The 15,688-nt window shown below is 43.0% G+C and overlaps 2 protein-coding genes across 2 annotated transcripts in view; both read left to right on the top strand.

The window, feature by feature from the left end:
- Positions 1-1,639: 1,639 nt before the first annotated feature.
- lig4 (ligase IV, DNA, ATP-dependent) lies at positions 1,640-7,984 on the top strand. Its single transcript, XM_044188190.1, has 3 exons — positions 1,640-1,795; positions 3,120-5,190; positions 6,092-7,984. Exons 2-3 carry the CDS (start codon positions 3,128-3,130, stop codon positions 6,759-6,761), a joined length of 2,733 nt encoding a protein of 910 aa, XP_044044125.1. The 5' UTR covers positions 1,640-1,795; positions 3,120-3,127; the 3' UTR covers positions 6,762-7,984.
- A 3,876-nt stretch (positions 7,985-11,860) lies between these two features.
- Positions 11,861-15,688, top strand: part of LOC122872242 (transmembrane protein FAM155A-like) — a 36,295-nt gene continuing 32,467 nt past the window's right edge. The window contains exon 1 of the mRNA XM_044188189.1: positions 11,861-13,086. Within this exon, the coding sequence (XP_044044124.1) occupies positions 12,400-13,086 (687 nt within the window). The 5' untranslated portion in view covers positions 11,861-12,399. The remainder of the gene's footprint in view (positions 13,087-15,688) is intronic.

Here is a 15,688-nt window from a genome sequence, read left to right as displayed (position 1 = left end):
ATTCATTTCCATAGTGTTAATTGTACTAATTACTACCTGTGATGAATCATTATCTTATTTATTAATTCATTTATCTGTGAACCTCATATAGCCCCCCCCCATACTTTCCTATACAGACACCTTAATATATGTGCTAGTATGAAAATGCTGTTTGAGATACATATGCATATACATGATATACATTTGCAATGATGTAATGATTATGGCGATTTTGTTTTGTAACTGTAAAATGTACGGGCATCATCAACAGATGCTTTTCTGTTGGTCATTTATGCCCCTTTTAATGATCTTGTTTTTAAAGTCAAAGGTTAGTGTCATTGACTAAGCAGCACCTCTGACCTGGAAGAGATTCACAGTCTTGCTCAAAGACACTGAAGCTGCCATCCAAATAAATCAAACAAAAAAAATCACTCAATCAGTCAATTAAATGTGATGGCTGACAGATCCTCCTGAGTCCCTCCTCACTTATTATGGAAAACAAGTATCAGTATTCGTGGAATCTACGTCGGTACAAGTCTCGGATACTCAGAACACGATATTACTGGAATGCTTACTTTACAAGTAATGGGCGTGTACTTGGAATTACAGCAGCTACCACCTAATGTGGCTAAGGTGTGAGCGTCAAAACAAGTTTGTAATGGAAACAAAGCACAAGGTTAACAGTTGTGAAGCTGTTTTCCAAACATGAGCAGGCAACAAATACGTTTGTGTGACCTTAAATGGCCGTAGGAATGACAGTAGAACAGCTATTACAATCAGGTCAAATATGTCAGTTTTTGTAAATCATACTAATTCATAATATATGCATATAACAGACTTGTTTTGTCATTATCAGAGTCATTAACGTTTGTCCTAAATGTTCTCCTCTGTCCCCTGATACATACTAATTTTGCTGTGGTATTGTATGGCAAGAGCAACACCTTATCATGCCCAAATGACTTGAAAAAAAAAACCCCATGTGAAGATAGGGAAAAAATGCGAACTCAGGGCTAGTAATTGGTTTTATCATACAGTATTTCTCTGTTAAAATAAAACAATTTGAAATGTCTTTAAAATGACTCCAGGCCCATCTGACTTATCCTCATAACCATCATCACTATCATTATTATCGTCAAGGCAGTGTTACTGCATTAATGACTGACTGAGAATATTACTACCTGCTACCAGAGGACTTGTCTATGTAATCATTGTAGTGAAGAGAAACACCTTCTTGTGGTCAACAAGCATGCATTCCTATCTTTTACTATCACCTTACTACTGACTCACTGGCTCTAGGCACATGATGATAAACAACCTCACTGACTGCACCTCCTCAGCAATTCAGCATCTCAGTGTCGCCCTCTGCTGGTGAATAGAAAAGCCTACAGGGAATTTACACGTTTTATTATTATGTTTTAATCTCACATTAAATCACCAAAAAAGTCACTTTTTTCTGCATTAAATTAAAAACATTAGAAATGCAGTACAATGGGTATGGAACAACACGTAGGCCTACTTACAACAGACCAGAATATTCAAATAAATCAGTCCTAACAAGTGATTTCAGATCAAATATACAAATAAGTGACGCCTTTAAAGTGTGAAATTTGAGCTTCACGAGACTACAACGTAGGTAGCCTAATGAATATTAAAGTTTCAAAACACAAATCAACATTGCAGGGGAACAAAAGAGCTGCTCTTGTTTCCAAGGGAACGTTTTCCTTGGAGGTCCCCACTTTAAGTACGAGGAAGTGTTCAACATGTAGGTAGCGCACCATGAGAGGTCTGACATTCTTTGGAGGATAAAAACAGCAAGGTAACGCTCGAATCTGATATATTTCATTATTTTTAATGTCTATCGTGACTGTTCCTCAAATTCAGCTCCAGAATAACACTCCTACGTTGGCGGTCTGTTTCAAAATGAAAGCGCAACGGACAATACACACTTAATTCATTCACGTTTTTGTGTGAACATAATATCACACTAAGCTGCCATTACAAACACAAAATTACTCTTAAATATTGCCTTGTTTGTCGGCAAATGTCCGTAACTTACCCGGACAGACATGCCTGTACAACGCAGACGTCATATGACAACAAACGGTACTTTTATTTTGAAAATGAACTAAGCGGAGTTGTTGTCGCAGTTTTCTGTTTGACTACAGTAAATGTTCATGTAAACACATTTAAACGTACGATTAGTAGCTTATAATCAGTACAAGATACTTTGCCTCATGTGAGTGTTTAACGTAGTATTGCAATTAATAATTATCACCATGTTTAAACAGTTTGTTTAAGTCTAATTAAACAGCCCTTGTTTGAGACATGTCAGAACATGTTGAAGTTTGACCTATATGGACCAATAATCTGCAACGAAGAAGTAATATGGAATAGTGAGAATTAGTAACAACATTTGAGTAATGTGCACTTCAAAACGCTAAAAATATTACCATGGTTGGTAGATTTGCTTCTTAGTCATTGATGTCAGTTTTGTACTGTACATAAAATGGACCAGTTGATATATTTTGCAGGCCTTGTTCATTCTTTAGAATAGGGGTAGCAGCTAAGTGGGCACAAAAGAGATATAAGCAAACTATTGAGAACATGTATGTCTTATGTGGGGCACATTATTGCTTTCTATACTTCAACTTTTGCCCAATTCTCAATTCTATGTGTGTATTATAATGTATCAACAGAAAAGAGAGAACACAGATTAATTAAAGTTATTTGGCCAGTGTAAATCACTCATTGATCATCTGATTACATTATACTAAGCCATAGCCTGCAATTGATATGATTGTACCATATCACAATTCCTAAAGCCCAAGGTCATTGACTAATCAAACCCTGCATGCATTTTATTTTTAGATTATTTTTTGGGCAATTTAGCCTTTATCTGACAGCCAGTAGAGAGAGACAGGAAACATGTGGAGAGAGAGGGGAACGACATGCAACAAAGGTCCCCCGGCCGGGATTCGAACTGTGGACTTTGTGGTTATGTTGTTCATTAACCATTAGGCTACCAGGGCCCCCCCGATTCATGCATTTTTTGGAAAGAATTAACTTAAATTTACAAACTCCAAAGTGCATTGTTCAGCCGCCACTACTAGGCTGATTTTCTATCTTGACATGTATTTCAGATTTCACCATGGAGGGAACTTCCAAAAGTGATGCTGCGGGTCAGCCCTCTGTTGCTGCACAGGTTCCTTTCCTTCACCTGTGTACCACATTAGAGAAAATCCAGAAGTCTAAACTCCGTCCAGATAAATCCAAGATCCTTGGGGATTTCATTGAGTCATGGAGGAAGTTTCATTCTGCCCTCCACAAAGACAACCCCAAAACAACAGACTCCTTCTACCCAGCTATTCGTCTCATAGTTCCCCCCTTTGAACGAGAGCGTATGGCGTATGGCATCAAAGAGAGCATGTTAGCTAAACTCTACATCGATGTATTAGGCCTTCCAAAGAATGGCCCAGAAGCCAATAAACTGTTGAACTACCGTGCTCCGACTACAACCCAAGGAGAAGCTGGAGACTTTGCTGGCATGGCTTACTTTGTGCTGAAGAAACGGTGCACCAGCCAAGGAAACCTCAGCATCAAAGAAGTTAATGACTTCCTGGACTCGGTGGCCATCAACAACGCTAGCAAACAGAAGGATCTTGTGAAAAAGAGTCTGCTGCATCTCATCACCCAGAGCTCGGCTCTCGAGCAAAAATGGCTCATCAGAATGATTCTGAAGGACATGAAGCTCGGGATCAGCAAAGAAACTGTTCTCCAAGTCTTCCACCCGGATGCTGCTGAGCTTTACAATGTCAACACGGACTTAAACAAGGTGTGCCAGCAGCTCCACAACCCCTCCATTTCTTTAAGCGAAGTCTCTATCGGACTGTTCTCTGCTTTCAAGCCTATGTTGGCAGCTGTGGCGAACATCCGCAATGTGGAGAAACAGATGGGAAACAGCCCATTTTACATTGAGACCAAGCTGGATGGGGAGCGTATACAATTGCACAAAGATGGAGACGTGTACAAGTACTTTAGCCGAAATGCCTTTGAATACACCCAGCAGTTTGGAGGATCCCCACTGGAGGGCTCACTGACACCTTACATCCACAATGTTTTTAAAAGCCATGTTGTAAACTGTATCCTTGACGGTGAGATGATGGCGTACAACCCGACCACAGAGACCTTCATGCAGAAAGGGAGCAAATTTGACATCAAGAAACTCGTGGACGACTCTGAGTTACAGACGTGCTTCTGCGTGTTTGACGTGTTGTTAGTCAATGATCAGAAGCTTGGCAAGGAAACACTGAAGAAGCGCCACGAGATCCTTCAGACAGTTTTCACCTCAGTCAAGGGAAGGATGCACCTGGTGCCAAAGGCCGATGGCAGAACCATGGCGGAGGTGGTGAATGCCCTCAATGACGCCATTGACAACAGAGAAGAGGGGATCATGGTGAAGGATCCTTTATCCATCTACAAACCTGACAAGCGGGGGGAGGGATGGCTGAAAATAAAGCCAGAATATATGGATGGCTTGATGGATGAGCTTGACCTACTGATTGTTGGTGGTTACTGGGGGAAAGGGAGACGGGGTGGTATGATGTCCCATTTCTTATGTGCTGTTGCCGAAGCTCCAAAGCCTGGCGAGAAACCCTCTGTTTTCCACACTCTCTGCCGCATTGGCTCTGGCTACACCATGAAGGAGTTGCATGACCTTGGTTTAAAACTAGCCAAACACTGGAAAGTCTATCGGAAAAATGATCCACCAGCATCCATCTTGTGTGGAACAGAGAAACCAGAAGTTTACATCGAACCCTGCAACTCAGTCATCATCCAAGTCAAGGCGGCTGAAATAGTTGGAAGCGACATGTATAAAACCAACTGCACCCTGCGCTTCCCCAGGATCGAGAAGATCCGTGACGACAAGGAGTGGCACCAGTGTATGACTCTGGCAGAGCTGGATCAGTTCCGCAGCAAGGCGTCTGGGAAACTCGCCTCGCGGCACCTTCACATCGATGATGCCGAACCACAAAAGAAGAAGCGCAAGCTGGCAGCCAAACCCAAGAAGGTGGTCGGGATCATCGACCACTTTAAGCCCCAGGACCTCTCCGGGGTTACCAAGGAGACAGATATGTTCGAGGATGTGGAGTTCTGTATTCTGAATGGCACAGAGGATCACTCCAAGGCCGAGCTGGAAAAGGGCGTGGCCAGGTAACATTACAATCCTTGAAAAAAGCCTTTTGTGTTGTAGTTAAAACAGTCGTTGTTGTTGAACTAGAAAATAGAATGAGGATTATTGGCCACTTTGGGGTAGTGGAAAAAAACTGTAAACAGAACACGGACATGTTATTACCTATGTAAACTGATATGGCCAACATGTTAGCAAGCAGTTATTTACACATCCAGCAGACTTGGAGCAACATTTGCATTCATCTGGATTCATGTTTGTGTTCACCTGATGAGTGTAAGTCCAATATTTTCTCTCCTGTGTTTTGGTCTCCACTAACTCCTGAGGGAAATATCTGGCTCTTTAGCTGCTAAATGCTCCACTATGTTCACCAGCTAATCGCTAACCTTGCTTTTCTGCTCTTTGGTGCTAGGCAGGTAGTGAACAGTGGTTTATCAGAGCTTTTTTGCTGAAAACAGCTACCTATCTGAAAATGACATTGATGAGAGTCGTGAGAGTGAACCAAAACAGTAAGTAAAAGTTGTGGACTGGTAAACCAAAACAATGAGCTGAAAGATGCTAAAATGCTCAGTAGAGCTGACGGGAACTGCAGATTCGGATGATAATTCTTTGTGGGTTCATCACTACGAGCAATCTCTTTTACATTACACGTAGTCCTTTGATCCGTTATTAATATAATATGATTATAGCCACTTTTAGGCGAGAGAGTGTTACATGTTTGGGGAAGAGCTGTCACAGTGATGACAAACAGCACTTACATGATAATGGTAAAAGCCAAAAAGAGTGTATTGAATTAAGCAATGGTGCATTTTATTGCTTATGAGTTAAACTTTTCATTTATAAGAGGGAGATTGTGTTTTTTCACTCATAGTCACACTTTATCTTGTCACAAATAGCTGATAATTGATGTCATCTTCTCGTTAGGTGTGGAGGTATTGTGGTTCAAAACCCAGGACGGGACACCTACTGCGTGATTGCTGGCGTGGAGAACATGCGCGTGAAGAATCTGATTTCGTCCGACCAGCATGACGTGGTGTGGGCTGCCTGGCTGCTGGAGTGCCTGGACCAGAAGGAAGTGGTCCCATGGCAACCATGTCACATGATCCACATGTCGCCCTCCACCAGGGAGCACTTTGCTAAGGAGTACGACAGCTATGGCGACAGTTACTTTGTTGAGACAGATGAGCAGCAGCTGCGGGAGGTGTTTGGCCGGATCGGCAGCACGGACGCGTCTGCGGCCGTGAACGTCGGCCAGGTGGAGCAGCGTTACGGCTGGGAGGACCTTCCCACAAGCATGTTCAGACCCTTCAAGGTTTACATGGACAGCTACGCTGACATAGGAGACCCTAAAACCGCCATACCTGCCACCTGTTTGGACGTCAGGGAGCTGGAGTTTTGCTACCATGGAGGGATGGTGGTGCAGAAGTTAGAGGAAGGAGTCTCTCATGTCATTATCGCAGAGGAAACAAGACTTCTGGTATTAAGGACTCTGAGGCGCTGCTTTAGGAAGAAGTTTAAGATTGTAAGAGAATCATGGGTAACTGATTCTATCAGAGCAGGGTATCTGATGAATGACACTGACTACTTAGTTTGAAGAGTCTTCAGGTGATATACACAGGTTTTAAGTTGAAAACTGAAGGAAAAAATCCTCTTATAGCTACTATTTTAATTAATTCCTAATAACATTAGTAATAAATTATTTAATGAAAGTTGAAAAATAAAAATTTCAAACTGTAAAAATCACTGTTAAGGGTGAGATAAGTGATGTGATTTAAAACTGGATTGTACTATACTGTTACTTCTCAGGGGTTTCATGCATCTATGAGTTTTATTTTTGTGTTCTTAATGAGTGATTAAGGCTGCTTGTAATTAGTTTTAAATGGATAGGCCACTGTACAAGTCAGGAAGGCAATGATTGGTTTTTCAATTTTAAAAGTCAGAATTGCATTATGAAGTATTCAAATACGGAAGCTCATTCATCTTTTTTCAGACAACCCCTTTTAAACTTTTAGCCGAGCAGTTATTAACACATTTTATGGAAAGAAAAAGAGGGTTTCAACCGAGGGGGTTTCATTCTAAAAACTATGTATAATTTCTGGCAAAGTACAGTTTCTCCAAAATGAAGCTGTTTTAATCCTCTTAACTGTTCTGTCTTTAGATATGAACTCATCAAGTAATCTACAGTGGACTGATATATGTCAGTAAACATTGAGGAATCTGTGATGAATGCACAGCGACTAGGGAATATTCCACCATAATAATCTAAAATAGGCCCATCCTTATTTTTCAATTTTAAAGGGGCACTCCATCAATTTAGTATCGCACTTACATAAAGTTGGGGGACTTGATTGGTCAAATCCAAAGCAGCAGAGGCCGAGATATCCTGACTTTTAGCTCCTAGCATGAGTCAAGCTCCAAAAACACTGGATCCCACATTTCCCATAATGCAACTGGATAGTGTCTTTCCATTAGATCTTCCTTGCCTCCTAAATTACTTCATCTTTCAAACCCCACACCTCTTGTTTGTAATGGACGTCTTCTGTTAAAATATTATTAACACTATGACATCATCAGGGTTTCTTTTCTAACTTTGAAGCGTTTCCTCCAAAAGACATTGTATAATTGTTTTCACAGGCTTAGTAATATTTTTTTGTGACGAATGAACTGAACTTCATGTGTAAAATTGAGGTAGTCATGTAAAAAAAGGGGGGGGGGTTATTGTGCTGTCTTTTTGTGATCTGTGCCTTTGTGCTTTTATGTCTGTTTAATTACAAGTTAAGTACAACTCTAATAAATATCTTGAATTGGTTTAAAATACAGGAACGACTGTTGTGTGTGTTTTAAAATTGGTAATTAACTTCATTCCAGCGTCTGTGTGAAGTGATGGCCTTTGCCTCAGCTCTTCAGCTTGTACCTAGCTGGCAGAGAGAGACCGAGGGACACCACAGGGGTACGTTAAAACCGGTTCAGCTCAAGGCCCTCCAAAGACGTCGCCATGTTTTCCTGTCTTCAAAAATGTCACCAATGTGTCGTGGGACTCATTGATATGTTATAACCTTCATTACCATCGCCTCTAGGGTGCAGGTAGCTGCCTGTGGTGTCCTGGGCATTGTAGTGCGTAAATGCCGCATGAATACATTGTCAAAGTAAAAGTGATGAGGTACCTGTTCCTAATCATATACTGTGAATGACTGCTCTCATTGACATGTTGTAGTGTTCCCTGTAGGGTTTGTGAGTTTTAATGTTTGTAATTTTCGCATCACTGTTAAACAAATTAATTAAAATTCTACCCTTAAGACATTCTGGCAGTTTAGGTACTGTTTCAGCTAATGTAAGAGTTAAACCACTTGTCAAAAACAACGCAAAAGCATAAAATAGTTGAGAGCGAAATGATGAAATGAAAAATATAAAAAATATTGTGCCTCAGTACGCACTCTGTAACCTGTCGCCCACTTTGGACTATTTCCAGGTGATGTGGCGTGAGTGTTTGACTGACAGGCTTTAATTAGAGGTACTCAACTAGTGTCACAGTGCATGTAATGCGCTGTCGCTGCAGTCTAGCTGCTGGTCCTCTGAAAGGACTCGCAGGAACAGATTATCAGTCCTAAGGATCTGGAGATGAAAACAGCATCCGCGCAAACAGCCGCTGAAAGCTAGCATTGCAGAAATGCCATGTCCTAATGGGATAAATGCTCTAATTAGGCTGGCTGTAGCTAGTGGAGAGATGGTGCCAGCGAGCACACTGGACACAAGCAGAAACAAATGGTTTGGAAGTAGCCTCTAGGCAACCAGCGGCTGCATGCACTCAGCTGAAATAAATGAGTTCCTGTAGAGACCAAACAGAGGCTTGTGGCTGCAGGGAAGGTTTGTCTGCAGCAATTAGCATGGCCCACCCTCAATGAAGAAATTCAATCAAAAATAAGAGAGACTCAGACTCCATTATGTGCCTCATAAATAAGTGGTCGGAAAGTTCATAAATATTTAGATATATTTGACCAACATCCATGTTTGGTAAACTGGTCGGTGTTGAAATGTCTTTTATCACATCCTTACCCAACTCTGGCTTAGCTAGCTCTGAATTAGTGTCTAGCACTTTTTCACAAGCTCCCATTTGCTTCAAAGCAAAACATTTTTAAGAGTAAGATAGATTTCCCTTTCCAAAACTCTTTTCCACTGTGGAGGACAGGAGCCACTGGTGATAACTGACTGGACGAAGGACAAGCAGGTACTGTACAGATGAACAAATAAGATGGAACATGTAAATTAGTGAGATTTAGAGGTGCCGGTAAGGAGATTTTGTTACCTTTGCACAGAGCCAAGCTAGCTGTTTCTCCCCTGCCTTCAGTCTTTATGCTACGCTAAGCTAGCCGTCTCCTCGCTCTAGCTTCATATTTAGTACAGACATGAGAGTGGTATTAATCCTCTAACTCTTGGCAAGAAAACAAATAAGTGTATTTCCCAAAATGTCATAGTATTCCTTTAAAATGAAGCAATTTCAATTTATGACCCCTCGTCACCGGTTGTGGCCAGCAGAACCGAACAGGCCTGATGGGGTAAAATCATTAATTCACTAAAAACTGCAAACATTAGAGGAAAGTCTGAAAAAATAAACAACTTTGTGTTGCATAAATACAGTATGTTTTGTCTGGTTCCTATCCTGTTATTCATCTCGCGACCCCTCAGATTTATCTTGTGACCCCTTGTTGGGGTTTCGATCCCTGGGTTGGGAACCACTGGTTTAATGTAGACCTGTTTGTTGCTGAAACTTTAATCAAATGCTCAAAGACTAAAAATAGTTGATTCATAAAAACAAATGCTTTACCTTTGCCGTAAAGTAGCCGATGAACTCCAAATTATTTACCCTCATTAGAAAAGCTGCAAATACAGCTTCAACATAGCCTGGGAAAACCCACTTAATTAAGGGACCATACCTATGTTTTTGTGTGTATGTAGTTTTAGGCCCTTTATGACTAATTATATATACTGTACTTACATCAGTGCAAGACGTTTCCACAGCATGCTGTGATTGTTAAACAGTGTTTTCCCATCTTCTATGCAGCCGCTGATTTTTAAGCATTTCACTGCTGTTTTAAGATTTACTTGCAGTTACTTGAGACTTGCTTGAATTAGGTAATCCATCACAATAAACATCATGTCTGCTTTAATTGTTGTCTCAAGTTGTCTCTGAGTGGTAATGGAGTTGAAGTGGTAATGAAGCCCGAAATGATTTAAACATCTGCTATGCATTAGAGTGCAACAAGGACGCAACTTTGGCAAAAATAAAAGCAGGCAAACTGTTCACTGCGATGGGTTACCTTTCTCGAGCAAATGTCAGTCTGTTGAATTTTCACAATGTTTGGAGCTATAAATGAGAACGAGAAGTGGTGGTCAGGAAAAACACATTCTGGTGTCTATAACACAACAGCAGCCCATGCTTTTTGAAAACTGGTGGCTGTATTATAAAGTAGCCTACACTTGATTTTAAAAGGGCTTAAAATATGCAAAAGCATTGGTATTATCCTTTAAAGAGTAAACAGGCTCCTTTCTTTTGATGGGAGCATCTTGCCTGAGGCTGAAACCAGGTGAGTACCAACCTGTCTGACTGGTCCAGTGTCAAGCGAACTGCAATATAGGCTGTAATAAACCTGCTAGTTGAAAATTTCAAAATAAAACAGTTATCACAAACTATCCTTATCTAGTCAGCACGTTTTATTGTTCAGCATCTTCTGTATAGCTGCATGCTTCTTACTTCTTAGTGGTTGTTCTTTTTTTATACTATAGACTGAATAGACTAAATTGTTAAGATGGTATTTATTTTGGAGACTGACATCATGGGCTTTGATTTTGAAGTCAAAACGACAACATTTCTGGTGACATTTTAGCTGACTGTCTGACTTTACGCATCTTTTGTACCGAGGGATGCGGTGACTGAGGTGCGCACGCATAACGTCAGAGATGGAGAGGTTTTGTTAAGGGAGCAAGATTAGGTAGCACAATAGCGGATATTGGGCTATTGGACCTTCAAAATAAAAAACATGTATCTCAATATAACGTGGTTATATGTACAAATTTCATATGAAATGTTATTCTGTTGAGTTTCTAAACGCAATAAACATGATTACCCCCCCCCCTTCATTGAGCCGAACAGTGCCCATTTGTAAATGCCTGCTGTTTTTCTGTCTAAACATCTTGACATTAAAAAAAAAGACAAATTACAATAAAACAACTAAAATGCATTTTATTTTGGTATAGCCCAGATCAGTGATTCCTAACCTGAGGGTCAGAACCCCCAAGGGGTCTCCAGATATCTGGAGGGGTCATAAGAGGGTTAAAAGGATAAGAAAGAAAAAATATTCTCTGTTACATAAAATTCTGTTTATTTTCTCTGACTTGTCTAACTTAAACTTTTTCCCTGTGAAATGCTGGATAGTTTCACCTCATCCGGCCTCCAAAAACCCTTCAACTGAAACAATCCGAGTAGGAAAAACCACACTTTGGTTGAAGTGCTCATAAACTGTGATGAGGGGTCACAAATAGGCACCGCTTCATTTTAAGGGTGAAGCAAAGGTTGGGACTAATTGGTCTAGATAACAGGACACAGGGAAAGTTTTCAAATCCCAGAGTGTGGCACAAAGCAACACAAAGCAGCTTGCGACCTTTATTTTGAATGTTACAACCGGAAATACTACTGGTTATTGCTGCTGACTTAACGCAGCTTCCTGCAAACACACACCGTCTCTTGGCGAACATGGCGGCAACTTGACAACGGCAGTGAGATGAAGACGGTGAGGGCTTGAAAAAGAAAAGAGGTCTGTTGCAGGCTGTAGGCCCATCCGCCGACACAAAGGCAGAGAGCTTCGCCATGTTGGAAGAGGATAGCGCCCTTGTCCCTGCACGACCGAGGCCGGGGAAAACGTAAACGCGTCGGTGAGTGTTTCTAAAAACGGAGTCGAGGCTACGCAGAGGAGCGGAGCGGCGCGGCGCGGAGCTCAGGGCGGACGGGAGGACAGCGGCTTCACCGGTCAGCCATGGAGGATGCGGCCCGTGGTCGCCAGCGTCTAATTTGCCATCCGGCCCACGCTCATTTTAATGGGAATTACCGCTGATCGAAAAGGCAAGCCGGGACAACCCACCACCTGACACTTGAGGGGAGGAAAACGCGAAGCGGACCCCAAGTCAATGACTGTTGCGGCAGAGGAGCCCCCACGGTGGAGTCGGCCGGTTCCCAAAATATGACCAGGGGTGCTGGGACGTGTTGGCAGCAAGAAGATGACGACGGCTTCCAAATCTGGCTAGAGCCCCCCCGCGACAACCAAAAGCCATTTACCGACTCAGAGAGGGCGCAGAGATGGCGACTGTCCTTGGCATCCCTCTTGTTCTTAACCATCCTCCTCTCTGATCACCTGTGGTTCTGCGCCGAGGCCAAACTGGCCCGGACCCGGGTCAAGTTCGCATCCTCCCACCGCCTCTCACCCCAGACCCACTCAGCACACAGCAGCCTCAGAGGAAACCCAGATGCTATTTTTATAGGAAACTCTACCAAACATTTGTGGCGGCTTGAAACTTGCCACCAGGATAGTTTATCTAAAGACTGCTTTACTTTCGCAGATGCCGACGATTTGTGCAAGGGCCTTTCCGACAAAGAGGGGACGCGGGCTGTAAATATGAGCGATTTGTACCTTTCCTTTTGTAACTCCTACTCTCTGCTGGATTTGTTTTACGGGTCGACAAGTCCGGACAAATTGAACTGCAGCCTCGACGTGCTCGGCGATGGCGACACCACCAGATGCAGCCTGTGCGTCCAGGCGTACCAGCGCTACGACCAGCACGCCCAGGAGAAATACGAGGACTTTGAGCTCCTGACTCAGAAATATGAGCCGGGGGCATACTCAGTGAGGACGTGCATGGAGCAGTGCAAGGTAGGCTGCAAAGGGAGGGGGTGGGGGGGTTTGGTGTTGGGGGGGTGCGTGAGATGTGGTGGCCATCTGTTGATTTGGGGACGGATAGATGCCAGTTTTGGTCCTCCTCCTCCTGTCGCCATGGAGACGGATGACAGATTCAAGGAGACTCCCGGCTCCGGGCCTCATGTTCATTCATCTCCTCATTGTGTTTAGGCCCCATGCTAATGTGCAGATGGAGGCCCTGCTAGTGTTTTGTCAGCACCCAGAGCCCCTTCTCTCCCCCCCTCCACCCCCCGTTTAGTTCACGCTCTGTTCTTTGACATTGAAGACCGCCTGGCGTTTCTTTAGCCCATAATCCGCCTGATGAGCCATCGATAACCTAGATAGGGTTGTTAGAATTGCACTGTAGCCCGAGCGTTTACAACCTAGCGTTTATAACATTTTAATGAGCCGGAAGGAGGCTGCTGGCATATGCAAACAACTCTGGGAGCCTGTGTCCCCTATGTGTGTTGTCGCAGTCCGCCAGGTGTTCATCATGGCCGCCCACTCCATATCGAGAGCGTTTCATTAAAGTCAAGAGGTGGTTTCCCTGCCTAATGTGGCGGAAGGCTTTTGTCGCTTAGACTTGTGTTTGCTGATCACTAGGCCCGCACGTAGGCCTCGTTTCGGGTAGGCCCGGGCTCGCTGTTTGATTGCCATGCACTGTTTACCAGCTTATAACGGACGAAGGCGGGTCAGAGCAGGCTGTTGTGGGTGTCCGGGAAACGGCCAGAGCCGCCTTCTGTGCGCGGAGAACACGCTGAGCCGTAGGAGCGCCATTCAGCACCGCGGAGAGCTCCACGGCGGCGCAGAGCTGTCCGCGGTGCTGAATGGCGCTCCCCGGCTCCATTCACAGAAGCCCTGGCCAATCCCAGATGGCCTCCATTCACCCAACCAGTGGCAGAGGCACACGCATAGGCGTCAAGAACGCGGATCTAATAAGGCCATCTGCCTGCTTATACAAATCCATTGTATTTAGATAGACCCACAAGCATGAGAGCTGGGCCTAGTTTGCAAGGCTAGTTTAAATTTAGAGGAGGAAAATACAAAAAGAATAACTGAATCCCTGTTGTGTGTGTGTGTGTGTGTGTGTGTGTGTATATTCATCAAACAATGATTCACTTTCTTTTATATTCTCTTTGCTGCTGGATGTCTTAATCCTGGCAAAGACAACACAGCCTTGTTAGGCAAGATAATGCCAGCATTCAGATGGTTGTAGAGCTCACATTCTTACTTATTTAAACACTCGCACACACGCTTTGTCTACACAGAGGAGCTGGAGAGTGCTGCACTCTAATTTATCTTGTGCTCAAACATGAAATCGGGTTTTACGGTTTTATATCTGATGATTTCGACATCACAGTTTAAAGCCATGCTACACAGTCAATCTGAAGGATATGTTTGCCAAGTTGTTAAAGCTATCTATATGTCTGAAATGATTCTTTTCATTTTTCAAGTAAAAATAGTGAACAAATGCCAAACATTCTCGGCTTCCAGCTTCTCTAATGAGAGCGTTTGCTGCTCTTCTCTGTCATATATCATTGTAAACGGAATATCTTTGGATTATGGACATTTGTTCAAACAAAACAAGACATTATCACTTGGGCTCTGGGAACTTGCCATGGGCACCTTTTCACAATTTCTTGACATTTCATAGACTAAGCGATTAATGGAGAAACTAATCTGATTAATTAATAATGTAAATGTAAAAAAATAAAACGTAAAAATATTTGTTAGTTGCAGCCCTCGCTCTGATATTTCTCATAAATCGTCATTGCTGGAAGCTTAATGACCCTTCTCCCATCTCCGATAGCTCAAAACACTCTCTGCATTCCAACGTCTTTACTAATGTTGAGTTGGTAAAGTCTGACCTAAGCTACTTCAGAGTCTTACTTCAAGGTTGGGTGGTCGCCAGCTTTAGAATATGTAATCATGCTACACAGGAAAAGAAAGGTGATGGCAATGGCCGCCGGTGAATGCACATTTTTTGATAAATAACCAAGCCAGCACCCGGCCCTGCCATCCAGTATCAGCTATTGAGCAATGCCCCCATTGATGTCAACTGAAGATACCTCGGCTGTGCGCTACACTCAAGCCTCCATAGGTGACATTCTTTCTTTTCCTCCGCTGAATAGAAGCCCCGCACACAATTTCATGTTTTATCCGCTGCCAGTCTCAGGCGGTCGTTTTCCCCGTCTGAGCTCACCTCTTGGCACCTGGAGAGAAAACAGTCATTTAGTCAAGTGGCTAGTGTTTTTAACAATGACCCTTCTCTATCACCTTCTTAATTATAAGTTTGTTCAAATCCTGTATATGTGGTCGGCAGCGTTACGGAAAGAGCAAGTGACTCAAAGGATAATGTCGAGCTCTTGTTGAGTTAATGGCTACCTGCCTTAGAGAAGCCTAGCAGTGCACGTTGTGTGCTGGCTCAGACAGATGTATATGTAATCTGTGTAAATATGGCATGATTATAGCGTACACTGAGCTGGTGTGAAAGTGCGAAAACATTAACCAAATAGACCCCTTCCTCAGTGTCTCATTTCAACAAGCAGGGCAACAGTGGAGGCAGGTATAGCAAGTG

Source organism: Siniperca chuatsi, linkage group LG24 (assembly GCF_020085105.1).
Source record: "Siniperca chuatsi isolate FFG_IHB_CAS linkage group LG24, ASM2008510v1, whole genome shotgun sequence".
Taxonomy (NCBI): domain Eukaryota; kingdom Metazoa; phylum Chordata; class Actinopteri; order Centrarchiformes; family Sinipercidae; genus Siniperca; species Siniperca chuatsi.
This window is presented reverse-complemented; position numbering and strand designations above follow the sequence as displayed.